The sequence below is a fragment of the Accipiter gentilis genome, chromosome 10 (assembly GCF_929443795.1).
Source record: "Accipiter gentilis chromosome 10, bAccGen1.1, whole genome shotgun sequence".
Taxonomy (NCBI): Eukaryota; Metazoa; Chordata; class Aves; order Accipitriformes; family Accipitridae; genus Astur; species Astur gentilis.
In genome coordinates, this window is record NC_064889.1 from 15,208,637 (window position 1) to 15,221,947 (window position 13,311).

At 39.4% G+C, this 13,311-nt stretch overlaps 1 protein-coding gene across 1 annotated transcript; it reads left to right on the top strand.

Moving 5' to 3' along the window:
* Window positions 1-4,996: 4,996 nt before the first annotated feature.
* Window positions 4,997-9,777, top strand: RAMAC (RNA guanine-7 methyltransferase activating subunit). Its single transcript, XM_049812788.1, has 3 exons — window positions 4,997-5,036; window positions 6,835-7,009; window positions 8,647-9,777. The coding sequence occupies exons 2-3, from the start codon at window positions 6,843-6,845 to the stop codon at window positions 8,834-8,836; spliced, it is 357 nt and encodes a 118-aa protein (XP_049668745.1). The 5' UTR covers window positions 4,997-5,036; window positions 6,835-6,842; the 3' UTR covers window positions 8,837-9,777.
* The last annotated feature ends 3,534 nt before the right edge of the window (window positions 9,778-13,311 follow it).

Here is a 13,311-nt window from a genome sequence, read left to right on the forward strand (position 1 = left end):
GAATAAAATCTTGTCCTAGAAACTTCTGCAAGTACCTCCTTTATATTTTGCAACTATCTTAACAATAGGCAATCCATGGTAGCACTGATTCATACATCCCCACTTCCAGGATTACTTGACATCTAAAAAGTGTCTGAGTTGGAGTTTAGACAGCCTGATGATTATGATGAGTTTGATATCTTAGCATTTGGCTACTCCATTTTCTGACTTTTAAGCAGTTCCACAGAAGTACACTTTAACTATCTGAATATTCTTCCCACTTTTTTTTCTTCTTTTTTTTTTTTTTTCCCCATTTGTACAGTACCTACGTCTAGGAAAGAATGTAACCTGTGCACCAGATGTGCTATGTAGAAACTCCTGCCTGCCCTTCAGCCACAGCATGTGTGCCTCCACGGGGTCCAACCCACCTCTACCCCAAATGAGAAACATATGGAGCACCGTGAATGGCAGAAACAAGACTTTGCTTTGAACTACATTCCTCCTGTCAAAGGGCCCTCTGTCTTGCCTTCTTCTTCTCCGTTCCTCTGGGTAATCACAAGGAAAGAACTGAACATTTGGAAAAGCCTCCTGGGGACAAATTCATTTCTAGTGTAACTCTGCTGAAGTTAATGGTGTTGCACCATGGATTAAAATGGCACCATAATATTAAAAAACAGAGACAGCATACTACTCTGTAATTACTGTCTAAGAGAGCAAAAATAATAAAAATGATTCATTCTTATAGACCCCAAAGGGCACAGCTGGCTTAGTCAGTTTAAAAGGTGAAAATAAAAGAAGGCAGCTAGAATGTAGTGATTTTTAATTTGTATATGTGTATATAGATATTTATAAATGACAGTCAGGTAACACCACCTCTGCACTAATTTTAAGAACAATACGCTAGAAATATCATTTTATATGACTGTGAGTTTTACAAGACTGATAACAGAAATAGCTCTGAGGAAAATTAAATGCCTTCTTTCATACTGGCATAAATTAGGAATAAATTCCTTCTAATTAAGTGTTACACTGTTGTAAGCTTAATGCAAAGGAATTGGGCCCCACAGCACCAAAACTGGTATTCTGTAACACAATCAAGCACCAGGAATTGCATTTTCCCCTTTTTAAAAAAGGACAATGTTGGGTTTTTAGGCAGTTAACCTTTAAAGGTCGTTGTTACGGGAAGGAAACATTTCTTGTATTAAGTGTAGTGAAGTTGGTAGAAACAGTGCAGTCTGTTCCTTTATGGACTTCACTTTACAATACCATATGGAAGTGTGCGAAAGACACTCTGAAGCTTGGCAATATTGTACAATATAATGGCAAAGGCAAGGCAGAGATCTGACAGAATAACTGCACGGGCTTCAGAGGCATTTGTCAGTAACAGCTGTTACATCTCCGTCTTTCTTGTTATTTAAGTGAGCTTCATCTAGGCAATAATCCTTTCCAGCCAAAGGAATAATAAATACCCCGCGATGAGAACTGATCTTTGGAGCACAGGAGGTCCTAGAGGAAGAGCACAACTCCCGACATCTCTGCAGATCGGCTAAAGACTACCTCTGCTTACCTATCTGTCGGTCCAATGAATGATCTAGCAAATACTTTGCAGTCATTAGTTACTCAGATGTCCCCTGGTGGTCTTACAGCCTCTTGTGCCCACAGAAACACAGCTTTCCTTTAGCCTGTAATCAATAACAAGGCTTCCACGCTCGCCCTTTGTACCTGCCGTTAGCCAGAACACAAAGTCTTGTTCTCTCTAGCAGTGCCAGACATCACCATTTCCTTGAATAAATTATCTGGGGAAATGGGGTTGCGTTGTACAAACAAACTAGGCTTTCAGTTACACTGTAACTGAGACACTGAAAAAAACGAATGAGGGGAGAGGAAAATTGGCTGACAGGAAATCACTGAGCAGGTTCAGCAAGCTAAGAAAAAAATCAGAGTTTTGAAGATAAATACATTTTCACTAAAATATTATCTGATACGTTTTTTCATTATTAAAAAAAACCAGCAGGAGCCATAACAATCTATGGAGGTTTCTCTGCTTATTCTTTTATAGATTAATATTCCCTTGATCAGACAGGCCCCAATTACAAGGTTTGTTAGTTCCTTAGTTGATTTCTCAAGGTAGATATTAACATTGAAGTAAAAGGATCCCTCATGTTTAAAGATATAGAAATGCACAAAATATGTAGTTCTCCCTTTCTCCTGCTACCGAGATACATGCTGACTTTTCATTAAAAATGCCACAGCTGTCAACCTCTACTGAGATAAAGCAACGAAACTGGTAATAAAGAAATGGGAAATTGAAAAAAAAAAAACCACCCAAGATTTTAAACAAATAAAACTTGAGTAATGTTTTCCTTTTGCTTGTTGGTACAGGCTGGTTATCATGTACAGCAGACTTACTTCTTTTCCCAAGAAGTGACCATTAATAACAAGGGCTAGAAATTCATTTTCAAATGAAAGTTGAGTATAATGAAAACACATGAGTCCAGAAGCTGCGGATTTATGTAAAACATCAAATACAAAGTCTTGTGACAGAACAGTAAGAGTTATGAAGACTAAATAATTATAAAAAGAACCATCATTTTCCATTGTTTCAAGGCAAACAAGATTTTGCTAGTTTTAGTGTATATTCCTTTGTTCAGTCAGGAAGATCCCTCTACAAAAGCTCCATTAATTTCCAATAGGCTAAAAGGAACAACTCTTAGTTTAAAACTTAGAAGATAAGACTTCATCTAACAGTACATTATTTAACATAATGAAATTCCCAGAAAAAAAAAAGCAAACCCTTTGAGGCTTTATCACACTACAGTAGACTTCAGAGATGCTGATTATGAGATTGTGTTTGTACAAAACCAACACATTAATTACCCAGAGAGCCTTGAAGTGAGCAGAAAGATTGCTAGAGTGGATTATCAAGTCCTCAGCCTTGACAACACTTGGAGCTAGACCTTTTAAGTACTTGGGCACCTACTATGTAGCTATGTGCTACGCGAGGCATTTAGTGGGTGTTGAAAGTCCTACTCGGTGACAATATTCACTTCGGAGTGCCTTTATTCCTTTAAAAATCACCTGTCACTTTGGGTTTTTTACATGCAGTTTGAACTTCAGTATAACATCTATGAGAAATCTTAGGGTATTGCCACCTGGATCATGATCTCCTTCATGATGTTATAACCCATAGCAGGCATAAAGACATGTCATGAAAAAAGATCCAACGCACAAGCATCACATATAAATATATATGATATATATATATATATATAATTATGTACCACTCTGATTTAGCCATTCCCTGCAAGTGTTTTTCTATGCGGAATATGCTGATGAGAGCACCTTAGCAAAACTGTAATTTGTGAAGTACATGGCTCACAGCATTTACAAGGGGCCCATGCCTTCAACAGAACTGATGTATATGCTTAGATTAAGTATATGCGTAAATGTATGGATGACTTGAGTCTATAATTAAAAGTTTAATACTAAATTAAGTTCGGTCTTTTAATGAAAAATGTCACCCATGAAACAGCAGACTAGAGCCTCAAAAGACCCAAATATCTCCCTTTTATTAAGAATCTTCTCATTAGTTTTATACATGAAATCCTCTGTAGACACACCTGAAACTGCAATATCCTGTGGTCAAAATGAAACATGCCTGGGGAAGAAATAAAATCCTACTTACTTCTGCCCATTTTAAAAGGGCAGTCAGTAGAACAGGGATTATATGGGGAAAACTTAAGCTAAAATATATTATTTTTCAGCCTCAATGACAATTTGTTTGGCTTAGAACTAGCTATCCAGGCTAAGGTATTTGCATTAGACTGTTTGGATCGAGGTCATAATTTCTATTCTGCAAGTGACAACACACTCCTGCTATAGGTCAGGCAGGACAGCAGACTGTAATTATTGCTGTTTATATCGAACAAAGGGCACTTATTCTAGTCTAATATTTTTGGAGAATTGGATGCCGCTGTCGCTGGGGTGTTCTGTTTCAAGTGAGGTACTCAATTTTCAGTCTCTATGCTTTGCTAGTGCCTGAGCGATAGAGTCTCTAGTAGGGCTCATAAAAAAAACATTGCTTTCTGAAGGGGTCCTACAAAATTCAATTTATTATAGACAGCACGAGAGACCATCGAAAAATCGTTGGCTTAGGAGAGGTGGAAGATAGTCAGCAATGCAAAGACGTCAGCGGTGTGCAAACAAGGCAAACAGGGAAACAGGGACCCCAACACCGTTTCTTCTAGAGGAAAGTCTTAATGCCAACAGCCGTTCAGAGGAGAGAGGCAACACCACATCCCCATACTGCAAATCCTTTGGGCAGCGAGCTGTTAATAACTGCTGTAGCACTTCATAAATTACTAACAACACCCGGGGTCACAAAATTACAGGAGGGGAGGTGCAGGTCCCTGCCTCTAGCTATTGGGAGCGCACAGGACCTCGTTCAGGCAGCTTTGACGCTCACACACCACTTCACGTGTTTTAAAGGTGACAGGACTAACCACGATCTACAGCACCAGGTGGGAGCGTAAATATGTCGCTGAAGCAGATGCCAAAACGGAATTATTTTGGTTTACGCATAATTACTTAGCTGCCCAAAAGGCTTCATGTCATCTTACTTTCCTCACGCAGCAGCCAACACATCTCCAAGCTTTTTTTTTACGCCTGAAATACACTGAAATCGCATTATCAACAGCCACAGCGCTACAGCTGTAGGCGCCACGTTGGCTTTGCACTTTTCAGTCGCACCTTCCTGTTAAAATCCAAATACTTCAGGCATCACCTCCTTAAAACCTGCGTAGGAGCCAAGGAAAGCGCCCCGCAAACCTCAATCCTATTTATGTCAACGTGCTTTGTATCAAATCCTACTCTGTGGGAATCAATCCTTCCGCCCGGGCGGCGTGGCCTCAGGCCGGCGACCCCTCTGGGGCCCCCGGGGCTCGCCGTGAGGACGCCGGCCGCAGGCGGCACCGCCCCGGCGGCGGGGGGAAGCGGCGGGGCCCGGCCCGGAAGAGGCGGGCTTTCTGCGGCGGTTCGGCGGCGGCTGGCGGCGCAGGGTGAGGGCGGCGGCGGCGGGCGGCTGTGAGGGAGGAGGGTGGCGGGCGGCGGGCAGCCGAGACACTCAGCTCTCCTCAGCTGTTCCTGCGGCGGGCTCTGGCCAGAGCCGGCAGAGCTGGGGGGGGCCCCCGCTGTGAGGGGACAGGGCCCCCGCTGTGAGGGGACAGGGCCCCCGGCCGGGCCGGGCCGGGCCGGCCCGCCGTGAGGGGAAGAGGGCTCCACGCGAGCCCTCCCGAGGCGAGTGGGCCCCGTCCGTTGCTCAAGGCAGTGTTTGGCCGTAGGCGGAAGAAGGTGACGGGTCTTCCCTGTTGCAGGCCCCCGCAGGATGAACAGTAATATTAAAATTATGAATCGTGAGGAGAGCTGCTCCCACTGCTCTCTGGAGAAGACTGTAGTGGTATGCGGTGGGTCCCCAGGGCAGTGTTATCCACCCCCCTCCCCGACTGAGATATCTCCAAGGAACTTCGCTCCTGAGGGGTGGGCTAGCTCACAGTTAAAACTAACGAGGTTAGCTCATTGCAAAAAAGGAGGATGAAGTCACTGGGCATCCTGCGGGAATAACTCCTACACCTGCTTCAGAAAGATTTACGCTGTGTCATTAGGTGGAAGGGGGAAGGCTGCAGAAGGGCTCTGGAGGTCACCAGACACGGAACTTTCTGAAGCTGGCGAGGGTTCAGTCTACAGAAAGAGTACAGTGCTGTATTCTCCATAAACATCCTACTTGCCCTAGTCTCAAGCTGCTCATGGGTACAGCGGGGAGGAGAATTGGGCTTGGTCATTGAGGGTATATATTTTAGCTCTCAGGGTCCAGAAGAAACCGGTTTCCTCCTTCCTTCCCTCCAGTTTGCAAGGTGAATATTGGTCCGGCCTGCAAATCTTCAGGAGATAGCGGAAGAGCTTTATCTGGAAGTCTAGAGGCAAAGACCTTCAATGCTCTAAATTACCCAGGGCTTGATAAAACAGTTAGGTGTAGAGCCTTTCTCAGCATCTGCTATTAGGGCCAGACTTTTACTGATGGACAGTACTAGATAGCACCAACGTCTGAAGGGCGAATGCATATATGGCCAGGTAAATAAGGAAACTAAGGTCTTAAACACAAATCTCATCAGAGAGGTATATTATGAGGTAATTTAACATCCTCTTATCTTAGGTTGCTGTCCTTTCCCTGAATCAAGTTATTAACACATAAATTATTGTGAATAAGTGATTATTTTGCTTTGCTGTAGGCTTTGCATGATATTCTACCTTAGCAAACTTTTCAAGTGGATTGTAGTAATGTTTTTCCTGTCAAAAATGGATTAGAAATAGATTGGGAGTACATTCTGAAGAAATACTTTGTTCCATTGTTAACTCTCAGAAATGTCCCATATCTTTCTACTACAGCTCATCTAATCTAGGTCTATGAAAATTGATTCAAAGATGCTGCTGTGTAATGGCAGACTATATCAGGTATTAATCTGAGTTGAATTTCTCCTGTGTGGATGGCGTCCCTTAAAACCATTCCCAGTGTTTATACAGATTTGTGCCTGCATAGCCAGTATAGATGTCCAGAGACTGCACATGGAATCCATCAGGGATAACCTATTCAAGAGAGTTATTTACAGTTTTAGATCGTCAAAACAAGTCAGTCACTTAACAAGTCAGTCATCCATGCTGTCTGCCCAAAACTTAACTGCCGTGTTAATCCGAGTGTAACTTTTCATTGTCTTTCATTTGCCCTAAGTGGATTTTGGTAGCTATTACAATAAGAGTCTTCATATGTTGCTAAAGCCACTTTTATTGTGTTCACGTTTAAAGTTTTCAGGATGACTTCCTTGGTTGACATGCCCTTGAATTATGAAAAGATGTTTGCTCATCGATTCACATCAGATGACGAAGAATACCAAGAATACCTGAAACACCCTGCAGATCCCCCTCCTATAGTTGAAGAATGGAGAAGCAGATCTGGTGGCAACCAGAGAAACAGAGATCGGTACCAATTTCTTTTTCTTTTTTAATCTTGGTAGTTTCACAAATATATAGTTAAATGATCATTTATTTCAGAAGAAAGATGGAATTTGTTTTGTTAACAGAAATATCTTCTTGTTACTTCATAGGTAACTGTTTAAGAGAAATAGTCTTCTCTGAAAAGTAATGAGGTTTTATGTTTTCTTTGTATTGGTAGTCAAAGTTTTTGCGTTGTATGTAAAAGTACTAAGTAATTTGCTTTTTAGTAAGGAATGAGCTGGAACCACTGAACCCATTGCCCTAGGGTTTGTAACAGCTCAGCCAGGAATGTTTTTCCAGACGGGAAAGATGAGAGTTCTGCAAAACTAAGCAGCCTATCTTCTGTTGGATAATAACCGGCAGGAAAATGTGCAAAGGAACAGGCTAATAGTGTGATTATCTGTTGCTAGCCGTCCAGAAGAACGTTTAATTTGTAACCTAAATATTTGCTGTACTCTGTTAATTAGCCTGTATTTCTTCTATCTAGTAGAAATGACTGTAAAATCCATCATCCAATCTGTCTAGCAAGTGCAATGTTATCTGCCTACTACAAAATATTTTGAATTATTTCTTCAGGATGTAATAGCAGCTTTTTACTGAATTCTGGACAGTAACATCTGATTTTTGTGTGACTGAAAAACAATGATTACAGCATGTAGTATGTTTGGTAATACTAACATCAGCCTTTAATATAAAGTTGTAAAACTCCAGTCCAACTAACAGTTGGGAAGATTTCTTCTTAGCTAAATACCTAAGTAGGATTTGTGCCTTATCTGAAGAAAAGGACAACATTCTAACTTTTTCTCACCCTAGAAGCTTGTCATTAAGTTAAACACAGATTCAGTTTCTACAGATTAAAAGAAAAGGTGATTGTTTAAGGAGATATTCTTACAAAACTTGGTGGTTCTTTGAACTGATGAATTCTTCTATCTACAGTCTGGTCACCAAGTGAACCTCATGTAAATGTGGTTTGTCTACACCACACCACTGAGATATCCAAAGAAAATGACTGTGAGGCAGCTCAAATGTTGATAGGAATAGAGATACAGCTGAAAAGCCAAAATTTAGATGGAACAATGGCTAAATAGCACTGATAAGATACACCCTCTTGAATATGGGAATCTACAAAAGACCATGAAGCAGTGGTAGTATGTATTTTAGGGAATATGCAAATTCCAGGACTTTATGCTGTTAGGTAGCTAAATTGTGCTTAAGCCTGCTTTGCCACAGCTTTCAGCCATGAAGCTACTAGATCGAACCTGGCTTCAATACAGCTATAGATGTATCTTCTGGTTTTTTTTCAGATATATGGTCTGTTTGAGTATCTATTCAAAGTTCCAGGAGTTCACCTAATGCCTGTGAATACTTTGTTAGGAAACAGACTATCCTTCCATCGCTTAGCAAATAGTGTGTTGGGTAGTAGTAAGAAATTAATGAATGATCTCAGATGACTGTAGATATGTTTGTTTTCACCAGTTTGTCATAAAACCAGATAAGTAATTGAGTGTATAAACAGTTATATGACAGTTTTAATGAAAACTGTAAAATTCAAGAGTTCATTACCATTCGTCTTTTTAAACACTCACAATTTGTGTGAATCTTTGACATTTCTTTTCATTGCAGGTTTCAAGATGGTAGATATTTTAGAGGAGACAGATACAACTGGCAAGGTGACTATAGATCTAATCAGAGGCCAGAAAGAAGTTGGGGTAATAGCTACCAGCAGCACAGACAAGGACAATCGTACTCCTCCCACTATGGACAATATGGCTACAACTCCTACAACCCAGGGCCTCGTTACCATCCCTACTGATGATACTTGTGGTTTGAAAGCCCAGTGATTCTGTGTAACAAATTCAGTTAGATTTCAGTTTTCTTATTTTCCAGTTTTATAGATAACTGAAGAATCAGTCCATTGCTGTTTACCTGTAGTGCGAATTGAAAAAGGGAATACCTTTTATGAATAATAAAAGTGTATTATATGGAGTTTGTTTAGTCTGTAGATCTTAGATTAAATTTCTATCTCATTCTTTTGTCTGAATACATACTAGTAGACTTTTTCCATCACTGAAATTTCTCTGTTACATTTTTGAAAACACAACAGGTCGGGGGAAAGAGCTGTGGTTTGTGTGCAGCCTGTAGCAGTGGCACATTGCCTTAAGATAGTTCTTTTTGAAAGTGACATATTGTGTCTTTCTCTGGAGAGAATTTCTTAGTTTGGCTTTTGATAGTGAGAAAAGCTCAGTTTGGTTTGAATTTCAGATGCCTTAAAACTGAGACAAGAAATGCTATCAGAGAAGTATTTTATGGGGTCAGCATAGTGTCTGTTGACTCAATGACTTCAATTTATTTGCAGTATTCCTCTTAAAACATGGTCTAAAAGTTGGAATAAAAATGAAGTAGTTCAAATATGTATCTTCTTATTGTAGTAGTTCAGTGATATACAAGTTTTACCTTGAGAAGTGATATCAGACTTAGATGAATTTGTATCATCTTAAAATAAATTTGGTACATGCATAACAAATCTTGGAATTCCCATTTCAGTAAAGCTGTAAAATTTTGATGATAATTATGATTAGTTTGTATGGAGTACTTTGTGCATGTTATAGAAGAAAGGAACCATAATCAGTACTGTTCTGTACTTTTTTTGCATGAGAAAGTAGCATAAGCAGTGCAGAGTGTTATTCAGTTCTTAGTATTTAAATTCTGTGGGGTTTTTAAGAATTCACACAATAAAGTATAGTTCTCATGTAAGGATGTTTCTGAATATTTGAACTTTTGGAACAATTGCAACACTGTCACCTAGGCTGACAGCTGCACAAGAAGCAGTACTAACAGGTAAGTGTTAATACTGGACAGCTGTTGGTTAGAAGAATTGCCTACTCAGCTACAGTCAAGAGGATAAGACACATTGTGATTAATTAGAAGTCTGTAGTGTTAATCCGCTATCTTACATTCTCCTATAATAGAGTTCAAAGTCCTCTATTTCACCATTTACGTGATAAGCTAATTTGTATCAGGAGAGCAGTGCATTTCTTTGTACTTGACATTTTCTTCAGCTGTTGTACAGAAACACAGAACCATCCATGCTGACTGTTGTAAAAGTCATGACATTACATGATAAGGAGCGCAAATTAGTGCAACTTGATTTAAAAACAAATAATAAATATAGAAAAAGCACAGTCTTCCAGCTCATAAGATGCTTTTAAGAGCTAAAGGTTATCTTTACTGTTGATCTTAGAAACACACACTATATGTAGCTTTTACATAGTCTGTGATAGAAAAGCCATGGCCCAAGTGTCTCCACCTAAACCTGCTAAGCATTTCTGTTTTCTGCTTTTTATATAATATTAACTCTGATTGATAGAGTTTCTAATATCCTACTCCCTGAAGTTGCCTTGAATTCAGTTATTTAACTTTAGAAATCTTTCAGTGAGAGGTGTTTTTCCTTAAGGAGTTCTACTGGATGAAACACACCCTTTTTAACCCTCATTAATATGGCAGAGCCTTTACACTGGAGGATATAAGATCATGCAAAGTTCTGATCTGTGCACTATGGAGAGCCTGCAAGTTGGTATGGTGGAATTCCCTTTTAATGCAGAATCCCATGCAAAGTGCCAGATATCCCAGACTCCCACCTCCAAGAAGGGAGTGCATCTTTTTCTGCAAAGAGCCTGACACTGCCAGCTATGCCACGGAAGTCAGGCTGTGCCAGGATGTTCTTCTTCCTTACCATCTGGAGTAGCATTTGAGGCTGAAATAAAACCTGGCAAAAGGAATGGATTCTGTCTCATCTGTTGCTTTTCCTCAAGCCCAATTACTATTTTATTTTTAGTGTCTTTCAGCTAGTGAATAAAGAATCTACAACACACTGTGACCAGATAGATTAGGATGGCTTAAGTGGAAGTTGTGACTTAGAATCACACATTTCATGATCTCAGCTCTTTTATTCTGAGTTTCTCGACTGCGAGACCAGGAGAAACACAGGCCAGTGCAGCTTCCCAGTTTCTGTCTTTACATTCTTGACTCCATCTTCCTCACTATTAGAGCTCTCAGTTCAACTTTAAGGACCTGTGTGATTTACAAAGCTTTTCCTTGGACTAATTATGGCAAGAATCTGATTTTTTTGGGGGGAATACATTTCTAAATAAATGCATGCCTTGCACTGGACAGAAAGGTAAACAGAATTCAAAATATATTGCCTCCAGCAGCTTCCACTTAGATGAATTAGTATCTATGATAAAGTCCGGTTTACTGTTTCCAACAAGCTAAATAAAACCAGTAAGTATTGCCTGCTATTACGGTTTGTGCATTACAGTGTGTTACAGATGATGAAACTGAAGCTCAGTAACTTTAACATTTGCAACTTCAAACACTACAGAAAGTGTTTGCTTTAACTATGCTGGAGATTGCAGGGTGAACATTAAAATTCAGTGTCTCGAATCTGACTAAGAGATCTCTTCCATCTGACATTTGCTCAGACAGCATTATTATCACCATGAATAAAACAAAAGAAAGATAAGTGTTATGTATTAAAAAATGATGCCACATTACCAAGAATTTGAACACCCCAGAAGTTCTGAATATGGCTCTTGCAGCAGTTCTAAATCCGTTCCTGAACACATACAGCTGGACTGTTGTATGGACTGTTAATTGATACTGAAGAATTATCATGCTAAATTACAGGTGCTGTGGCAAACAACTAAGAAAACTCAGTAGCTTTTATACAATTTCTTAACTAGCATTTTAAAAAATGCTAAAGGCTTTCAAATCACAGCTAAGCCATTAGATACTTGAAGGCAAAAGAAAGTGCATAGTAAAAAAAAAAAATCTTAGTGTGATTTGTGAGATACAATTTTACAAGTGTTCACTGCTATTGAACCTCTATTTTATCCTAGCTTTGCAGCTGGGAATAGAAACGTACAGACGGGCTTTGAAAGTTTAGTTAGTTAGAAGCTGAACTACTTTCAAGACGCTCTCTAGTAGAGATTTCAGACGGGGAAGACAAGTGTCATTTCTGATACACATATAATCAACGTTTAACTTTTAGAACAAAAAAAATATTTAATCTACTGTTTAAATATATTTTAATATATTGCAGCAGTTATATATATTTGAATATATTTAAACTCATACTATTAATTTGCTAATAAATATTCTGCTTAACCAAGAAACATGTTCACATTTGCTTCTTATACTGAGATGTTGGAAGGAAAATTCTTTTTGTATCAATTTTAAGCAAAGGTTTTGCCTGGCACCACCCCTATTCCTTAGGAAAAAAAAAAAAAAAATCTCTGAATTACACAAATCCGGGTGAATTTTGTTAGCTGATCCAGCTTGGGCAGTCACACCTTCTCTAACTCTGACAAACAAGAGGCGGTAGGAACATGGAGCAAGAAGGAAGAAAAAACAGGACTACTCCTTACAGCAGCTACTGACCGCCTTAGGAGCAATTTAACGAAACAGTACCTCCCTTGCCTTTCATTTGCCAATCAGGAAAAATTACTATACTCTGTCCCCTTGCCCCTGTATGTTAGAAGAGAGCTATATAACCCTGCTTAAATTATGCACAGCGCTGATACTCTAATGACCAGAAGCTAAGCAAGATTATAGGGCAGATCAGGTTTCCCTGAAAGTACCTAGGAAACATGCAGCCTGATTCGAGACATTAGGCCCCGCAGGCTGGAATTTATTTTTGTGTTTACCATGGCCTATATTTTTCTTCAGTAAAGCATGGCTGCACTTAGTGGTTGTCCGTCCTCATTTGCTTATGCAAAACAGTGGTATCAAAGTGTTATTTCTATACAGCTCACCCCCTGACTTTTTAAGTACTCTGTCCTGTTAAAATGCAAATTTATTACAAGAGATGGTGGAAGTTGGTAATAACTATGTTTAAGTCTAATAAACACACAACAGGATAAATTATATCATCATCCCCAATAGTTACCTTTTGTGTTATTTGTGACTAGCAGGAATACAAATGAATGTTGTCTTTTTCCTAACACAGAGATGCTTTTTTTTTTTCCAAATAATACTTCAGCAGCTCAGTAACTTTTTTCCACAAGTATGGGCTGCCTTCTTTTTTTTTTTTTTTGCATATTGCATAATTCAAACTTTGCTTCACTAATAAAAGATATATCAGTGTATCAGTAACAAGTATCAAAGCTGCTTCTGCTCACTGAAGAAAAAACTTATCTATTCAAAAGATGAGTTGAAGTTAAGAAAAAAACTTAGTTATTTGTTATAGAACTACAAAAATAACCAAGGCCCAGCCTTATCCATGAAAGA